Source organism: Alligator sinensis, unplaced genomic scaffold (assembly GCF_000455745.1).
Source record: "Alligator sinensis unplaced genomic scaffold, ASM45574v1 scaffold954_1, whole genome shotgun sequence".
Lineage (NCBI taxonomy): Eukaryota > Metazoa > Chordata > Crocodylia > Alligatoridae > Alligator > Alligator sinensis.
Window position 1 is genome coordinate 1,524,508 of NW_005842228.1, and position 9,257 is coordinate 1,533,764.

The window sequence follows — 9,257 nt, forward strand, 5'->3', positions numbered from 1 at the left end:
CCAGCCTCTACAATTCCCCACACTGTGAGCCACGCAGGTAAGGACAGCAGTGCCAGATGCTTATAAACAAACAACCCACGGGCTGAGGGAAGCCAGGCCATCCATAATGTCCTATGTCCAGCACACCTACAGCCTAGGGAATGACCTGCTGGGTGGCACGGAAGTGGAAAGGGATCTTGGAGTCCTAGTGGACTCCAAGATGAACATGAGTCGGCAGTGTGACGAAGCCATCAGAAAAGCTAATGGCACTTTATCATGCATCAGCAGATGCATGACGAGCAGATCCAAAGAGGTGATACTTCCCCTCTATCGGGCGCTGGTCAGACCGCAGTTGGAGTACTGCGTGCAATTCTGGGCACCGCACTTCAAGAGGGATGCGGATAACCTGGAGAGGGTCCAGAGAAGGGCCACTCATATGGTTAAGGGCTTGCAGACCAAGCCCTACGAGGAGAGACTAGAGAACCTGGACCTTTTCAGCCTCCGCAAGAGAAGTTCATCACGGGGGCACAGAAGGGAATTGGTGAGGTTTTATTCACCAAGGCGCCCCCGGGGGTTACAAGAAATAATGGCCACAAGCTAGCAGAGAGCAGATTTAGACTGGACATTAGGAAGAACTTCACAGTCAGAGTGGCCAAGGTCTGGAACGGGCTCCCAAAGGAGGTGGTGCTCTCCCCTTCCCTGGGGGTCTTCAAGAGGAGGTTGGATATGCATCTAGCTGGGGTCATCTAGACCCAGCTATGCAGGGGGTCGGACTCGATGATCTATTGAGGTCCCTTCCGACCCTAACATCTATGAATCTATGAATCTATGAAACTAAGTCTATGGGTACACACAGTACAAAGTCAGTGTTTTCAAATTTGCCGTTCACTTCCACGTGCTAAGGAATAGCAGAGTCTGATATTAAGGAGGTGCGGAAAAGCTACAGGGGGAAAAAGTTTTGGGGACCTGGGGGCCGCTTGACCCCCCGGATTTATATTTCCTACTGTAGCAACGGGAAGGGAAGAAATTCAAGGCAAGCTTCCAATAATTAGATTCTATTCCTGGAAAATTATAACACGCATATACATTTTCCAAATATAGAATCTAATTATTGGGGGGGTTGGCTTATATTCAGAGTTGTCTTATATTTAGGACAGTAATTAAAAAATCTATCACAAATTTTGTTTTACAGAGTTGTTTCAATTAAAAAAATTCAAGTTAGCAATGGTCCTTTAATCCCCAAACTACAGCCATCTATGTTTGATGTTTGCCTTGATGTTTATACATTGCATTATATCTACAGTAGATATCCACCAGTGCTACATGTACTACAGTGACAGAAAATGCCTGGACATAGAGGCTGCATCTACACAAGGCACTTACTGCGCAATAGCTCATTAGTACTCTGCAGTAGTGTTGCAGGGCATGAACCATGATGCAACGCTACTGCGCAGTAGTAATGAGCTACTGTGTAGTCAGTGTCACCTGTAAGCCATGTGGCGACGCTACTGTGCAGTAATGCTGGTTAATGCGCAGTCATTTAATATTTGGTTATGCAAGTACTAAATGACTACAGAGTAACAACTGCACAGTCAATGTCTTATGTAGATGCAGCCAGAGAATAACAATGTTTTTTTCTTTTTCCTTTTCCCTTACAAATACTAGTTTAAGTACAAATGATTTTATATCACATTGTTGTTGCCCCTTGTGCTTAAACTATGAAGAAACATTTTTTAGTTTGATCCATGTAGTATGCACAAGATGCCTTGATCAATACTCCTCTTTGTTTTTCAGAGACCACCATAGCTGCTGGTGTTTTTAGTTGCACTGTAAAAGTAATGTACATTATCAAATTAAATACATTTTTGTGGCCCAAGAAATATACTTGTTTGGAAGAATATTAACAATGTTATTTGCAAGCAAATGTAGTGTTCATTTTGACCCAATATTTATTTGTTGTGTCATTCTGATAGGATCAAAAATTGTGTATAAAAATTTGTTTAGAGAAGCTCAGGTTAGTCTAGTTGGAAGTCTTTTTGGTAGGAGTCCTGACAATACCCGTGGAAGTGTTTTGTTAGCACATGTTCTGCCTCTACAGAGGGACAGTAAAAGAGAGTACTGCTAGCTTGGAATCACAATAGAGAGGCTTGGCTGATGTGTACTGAAAACACTGCCTGAAAACACTGCAGGTGTATCTTGGGACATATGCAGTATTAAAAATTCATCAGCTATACTACCTCCCCTTTTCCCCACACACCCACAAAGCAGGAAATCAAATCAGCAAAAACCAAGATTTCCTTATGCTTTTTTATTTAGTTAACATCTTAATGAATATGTTGATGAAAGGTGTCAGTCTGTAGCCTGGAACATAGAACAAGTAGCTGCCCATCTTCTTTATGTAGCATTCAGATGTACCTGTATTGTGTTCTGGAGATAATGGCCCTAGGATGAGAGCTATGATTGGTCAGCTTTCCTGCTTACTTGTCCACTGGTCTCTCGCCATAGGCAGCAAAGCTGTTGATTGTGAAGGTATACTTCTGTGGACATCTGTACTACAGAAACTGAGGTTCACCAGTTCATTCCACAGGTCCCACTAAACTTCCACCAAATCTCTGCTTTAAGTCATTACCAACTTGTGTTGATTCATGTCAGCAGTCTAAGGTGGAAAGGCTTGTGTCTTGCTTCCAATCCTATGTGCCACCCTTAATATGACAATATCTCAGCCCAGGCAGAACATTGCAGGGAGGATGAAAAAAATCAGTCACAGTACAGAGAAAAACTTTTTCTTGTCCCTAAATAGAGAACTTCATGTAAATCTTATGTAAATGATAGAGAATTAGGAAGGAAGGAACATGCTGCAAGCGGACCTAGACAGGTTAAAGGGGTGGGCTGATGAGAACAGGATGGGGTCCAACACTGACAAGTGCAGGAAGAACCAGCAGCACACCTACAGGCTGGGGAACTCCCTTCTCGCCAGTGTCGAGACAGAAAAGGATCTTGGAGTCATCATTGATGCCACAACGAACATGGGCCAACAAAGTGGGGACGCGGTCAGGAAGGCCAACCATACCTTGTCGTGCATCCACTGATGCATCAAGCAGGTCCAAGGAGGTGATCCTCCCCCTCTATGCGACACTGGTCAGGCCACAGCTGGAGTACTGTGTCCAGTTCTGGGCACCGCACTTCAGGAGGGATGTGGCCAATATGGAGAGGGTCCAAAGGAGGGCCACTCGCATGATCAGGGGTCAGCAGGGCAGGCCCTACGAGGAGAGGCTGAGGGACCTGAACCTGTTCAGCCTCCAAAAGAGAAGGCTGAGAGGGGATCTAGTGGCAGTCTACAAACTAGTCAAGGGGGACCAGCAGACATTGGGAGAGTCCCTGTTCCCCCGAGCACTCCCCGGAGTTACAAGAAACAACGGACACAAGCTAGCGGAAGGTAGTTTCAGGCTAGACATTAGGAGGCGCTATTTCACTGTCAGGGCGGCTAGGACCTGGAACCAACTTCCAAAAGAAGTGGTGCTGGCTCCTACCCTGGGGTCTTTAAAAAAAGGCTGGACGAACATCTGGCCAGGGTCGTTTGACCCCAGGACTCTTTCCTGCCGTGGCAGGGGGTCGGACTAGATGATCTCCTCAGGTCCCTCCCGACCCTACCAACTATGAAACTATGAATTATTCCCTTCTTTCTGGCGAAGGTATGTCTTACTGTTCCAAAGATAAAATGTTCTTGAGCATCCTCTGCCCAAGGAAAAGGAAATGAATTTCATAATTGATTTCTGACTATGTGCTAAGTTCTGGCCATGGCTAGGGAGATGGTCAAATGTTCATCCGTAGCCCTGTAAAGTGCCTCAGCACTTTGTAGTGCTACAAAAAATGGAGCATGATGGGAGCATTCAGATGTTTCATATCCTGGTTGGAGAGTCACAAAAGTTGCCTCAAAGGTGCACTTTCCATCCAGGAGGCAACAGGGGGCTTCTCTTTTGTTGCCCCTGCCTCTGGGGGAGCCTGTCAGTGAGCTCCATTACTGATAGCGTGCCCACTCCAGCAGGCTGTCAGAGGTCAGTAGCTTTTCCTAGCATTCCTGTGGTGGTGGCAGTGGCAGCTCTTCCCACTTCTGGCACCAGCACAGGACCAGGGCTTTTCCAGCTGTTCCCCCAGAGTCCGTGGCAGAAGCACAAGTTGTTTTTCCTAGTGTCCCTACAACAGCAGTAGCAGCTCTCGCAGCAGCAGCAGGAACAATTTCTGATGCCCACAGCAACAGAGGCACTGGCTCTTGTCAGTGCTCTTACTGCAGCATGACAACAGGGTCCTGGCAGGCCTCCCTGGTACTTCACTATGGCAAGCTGTCAGGGAGTCTTCTGCTCTCCCCCACCCTTTGGAGGAGGCTAGGGAGAACAGAGGACTGGGATGTTGGGAGTCCAAGGTTCCCTGACAGAACTTTATGCCATTAGGCAGATGTTGTCCTACAAAATTTATTGATACAAACAAGTTCCTTTTTTAAAGTAGTGAATTTGCCTTCTTTTTTGCTCTACAGATGGTGTGCACATCTGTACACCAGCTTTTTGTAGCATTACAGTGGCATCTGTAGCATTTAAATGTAACATATGCCTATAGCCTCCATAGCTGCCCTCTAAATGTTTGTTGACTCCCTATTTAACAGTTGCTGCCTATGTATAGTTAAAATGGGCAGAACTCATCCCTTCTGTGACTCAAGTGAAGTAGGGTTCAAGAGACTGAAACAAAGAAATATTTTCTTTTGAAATGCCTAATGACTACCAGCTGTAGAATTTGCTTTGCCTGGCTATTATGTTCTGAAGCATGTTATGCAGATTTTTTATCAGAGCCTCAGCAGATGCTTACATGAGAACTAAACCCCCAGTTACATTTGTGTCTGCTGGTATTTGCTTAGGGCTGCTACTTTCAGATTTGATGAGCACCTGCACTCCATTTGTCCTCAGCATTTGAACTTACTCTCAGTGTTCTTGTTCTCATGTATCTCTGGTGAATACAGAATCGTTAGAAAAGCCATTCTTAAGATGGCACCTTAAAATGAAGTCCTTCCTGCCTATTGAAGAGCTGATCCCTTGCCCTCCAAGCAACCTCTGTAAACAGTCTTACTGGTTTGCTAAATTTAGAAAATGCTTTGGAATGAAAATGTACTTTGCATGTCTGTGATGATCAAAGCAGCAGCATTGGGCCCAGATGGTAGTTCAAGGTCTCCTAAAAGCACTTCTCAAATGGAAGAAGCACAACTGAGTTCACTGTCATGACTATTGTTTCCCTTCTCAAACAGTTTTAGATGCCACATGCTGATCTGCTTGCTTGCGTGATCACTGATCACAGCACTGCTGGTAATGAAAATGTAACTAGCCTGTGGTTCACTATATGGTCACACACTAGTTTGTTTTCTGACTAATTATTCTAACCTTAGCTTGTTGGCTTATAGCCTCATTTGAATCTAATGTAGCCATTTAGACCTGTGCTCATATTTGGAGCTCCAGGCATGAATGCATTTTGTACGGTGCAGCTTACTGCAGTAGTAAAAGCATTGCAAGACATGTGAGGCTTGGTGGGGATATTCATAACTTACTTATGAATATTCTGAAGAGTCTGGAGGTTTCTTTACGTTACAGTGCTACTGCTGTTACAGCTTTTCCTACATAGCTATGTTATAAGAGTCCCCTAGTGGAGATAGGATGTAAGATGGAAGAGGGTTTTTTTTTCTATTGACACATTCACACCATTTCTCTGAATGACAACAAAGCTATCAATAGATCTCTTCTGTCAGCATAGCTGTGTGCCACCTGGGAGGTTTTCCAGCATGCCAGTTTACAATGAGCAGTGATCGTTTCACACCCCCAACCATCATAGATATTTGAACAAACTTTGTAGTGTATCATAGAATCATAGAAAATTCGGGTTGGAAGGGACCTCAGGAGGTCATCTAGCCCAACCCCTGCTCAAAGCAGGACTGTCCAAAACTAGATCAACTAGAATGAGAATAGTTTAGCTCCATCCTCTTTGGAACCACCCTTCAGGTAGTCGAAGGTTGCTATTAAATCCTCCCTTGGTCTTCTCTTCTCCAAATGAAATAAGCCCAGCTCCCTCATATGTGCCCCAGCACCCTAACCATTTTCATTGCACTCTACTGGAATCTCTCCAAATTGTCCATATCCTTTCTTTAGTGGGAGGGGGTGGGGGGTGCCAAAACTGGACATAGTATTTCAGATGTGGCCTTACCCATGCAAAATAGATGGGAATAATCACTTCCCTTGACCTGCTGGCAGTGTTCCTACTAATACAACCGAGTATGCCATTAGCCTTTTTTGCAACAAGGGTACATATTCATCTTATTGTCCACTGTAACCCCCAGGTCCTTTTCTACAGAGCTGCTGCTTAGCCAGTCAGCCCCCAGCCTGTACTGGTGCTAATACAATTCTGTGGTTAGCTTATAGTTAGTATGTTCAGAGAATGATCACAGCATAAATCTGGAGTTGGTTTGTTTTTACTATATTCCTATTTGAAATAAAGAGGTGACTTTTTATATTCATCACAGCCATTTTTGTACTTTTCCCCTGCATAGTTCCTGGCATCTGCTCTGCTCGCAGACCTGCCAACCTGTTTCAGATAAACAGTCACATTTTGGTGTTTATCAGCTACGTGCTAATCCTCATGCATGTAAAGTACATTTAAATGAGTTCTGCATTGCTACAGGCAGAATTGTGCCCTAATTTTGCGGTTTTATGAAAGTTAAATTACAGTATTTTAAAATATTGATCTTTTAAAAACATTAGCATGAGAAAAATGGGAAAGAAGTTGTTGGAGTTTTCATAGGAATTCACCATGGGTTCATTATCTGTTCACATTTTATCTTTTTCTCTAAAAAAATACTTTAATTGTTGCTGTTTGCTTAAAAGCTGAAGTGGATGCTTTTCCCTTGAACACTGACTCCCTGATGCTCCGATATTAGGAAATGTCCTCTTGCTCAGGATAGAGAGAATGGCAGCCCAGGAGTATGTAATAGAAAAGTGCCTTCTCTCTTCAAAGTATAAAAACACTAATATCTTTGGACGTCAGAATGGGGAGATGCTTCTTTTTTCAGAAGGAAACAGGCACTGGTACTCTAAAGACTGCATAAAAAGAAAGATGACACTTCACACTGACACCAGTGCTGGATAAGGGATATTCACGTTTGATTTTTTTTTTAATCTGAATCTCACAACCCTAGAAAAGAAAATGAAGCATTGTAAAACTATGATAAAAGACATGAACATATGAAACTTGCTACAGGAAAAAGTGTTCTTTTGGTTAGCTGAATAATGATAGTGTTTAGAAGGAGTCACTGCAGTTTTTAATAGAGAAGTATAATTATTTGTATTAAAATCAACATCATTGTTTAGAAGAAATCATAATGTTTCAACAAAGTGAAAAGATTCCAGGGTATCATTAAATAGAGTAAGGGGTTTTGACTTTTTTATTCAAAAGGATTTCTGAATGCATATCATTGAAGTTATAATACAATTATTGTCTTTATTTTTTCTTAATTTCTCTTCTTAGACTATTTTGAGGATTGTGGTTCTTGGCATATGGGATTATATTGAAAACAAAATAGAGGTAAGTGAAAGTACCACAGTCAACACTGTTTGCATTATTTTTCAGCATGGCAAAGTAAGAATAATTAACTGTTCCTGCACTGGATGATTTTGATACAGGAACGGATGCAAAAGAGGTATGTTTCCATTAATATTTGCAGAGCCTTATGCATGTTCTTCCCAACACAGTAAAATTAAAGATACAAATTAGTTTCTGCAGTGGATATGGCCTTATTTGACTAATACAAGTTACAGCAGCATTTAAACAAATCTGTTTTCTTGCACAGTTATATTGTGGTTTTTCCTGACTTGTGTAGACATGAGTTTATTTTTAATAACCATGCTAATTAGACTGTCAGCACTGCAATTATAACTGAGACTGGTTACCAATATGATCCAGAATTACGTGAGCTGCAGCTAACTATGTTCTTATAACCAAGATACATTAGAACTAGTTTGAAAATGTTTGTAAAAACAGTGTTCTGTTAAAAAATGCTGTTTTGACTGAAACAAGTTTTGTGAAATTGTATTAATTTTGATGAAATTTAAGTTTTGAACAAAGCGGAAGAAGGTTTGAAGATGTCAAAATGTCCTATTTAATAATTTTTAGAATAAAAGGGTTATTTTTCATTACAAAATTACTTGTTTAACGTTTTTACTTTATTTTGTATACAAAGTTTTAAAAGAATATAAAGGACTGAAATTTAATAAAACATGCAAATGTATTCTGTCAAGTAAAGTAAGGTGATTTTTTGAATTTCAGAAAATGTTGGCTTTTATCCTGAATGAGGATTATTTAAAAAAAATATATATCAGACCCTTTCATCCAACATATGTCTATTTTTTGTCTAGTTCTGATTTGACCCCTAGGTCAAATCAGAGTCCAAGGATGCTGCCCATTTATAGCAACACTTAGACATTGTATATAATGGCGTCCTTAGCCATATTGTTAACCCATCCTCAGACTTGATTATGTTTTGTTATGTAGGCAGAGCTTACAGACACGTCCCCTTCCACCCAAACAATCTTCATTATAGTTCTTTAACAGACAATAATTTCTTGTCCATTCTTGTCAAAGAAACTATGTTAAGAACTTGTTAGCGATAACTGTGTCTAAGAACTGTATACTTGAATCAAAATCAGGAACAGATAGGGCCTTATTATATCTACCTAACAAAACGATTATTAAGAGTGTACGCTGCAAAAGTACAACAGTATTTAATATACATTTTAATTTAATTATGAGTCGGCTACATTTTCCTACAGTTCAGAGACCAAAGACAGTACAACAGAAAATGTTATCCCCATTCAGTTCACATAGTTACATAAGACGACTTCTCACATCTGACCTTCACACTGAGAAAAAAAGCTCCCATTCCCACAAGTGGATTTTTTTCCCTTATATACATTATTCATAGTTTAGAGAAGCTTGCCTACTAATTACATTGAGAAGCTTGCAGAAAGCACAAAGAGGAAACAATTGGCAGCAATTTTACCTCGTTTTTCATACAGTATTCCAGAGGCAGACAGGGAAATGCATGTGTTAAAGCATCATAGAACAAAACCCGAACCTAACCATAAATCCCAAAACCAAAAAAATGGAAGACTGCTCTGAAAGAAACAGAGATTAATAGGATTCCACTCGTCCGTCCAGATAGCAATCTGAGTGGTTTAAAAGAGAGGGAAAGA

At 41.4% G+C, this 9,257-nt stretch overlaps 1 protein-coding gene across 2 annotated transcripts in view; it reads left to right on the forward strand.

Moving 5' to 3' along the window:
* Positions 1–9,257, forward strand: part of TMEM266 (transmembrane protein 266) — a 129,126-nt gene that overhangs the window by 76,412 nt on the left and 43,457 nt on the right. For both annotated transcript variants that reach the window (XM_025208393.1, XM_006027223.2), the window contains exon 6: positions 7,534–7,590. In XM_025208393.1, the coding sequence (XP_025064178.1) occupies positions 7,534–7,590 (57 nt within the window). The remainder of the gene's footprint in view (positions 1–7,533; positions 7,591–9,257) is intronic.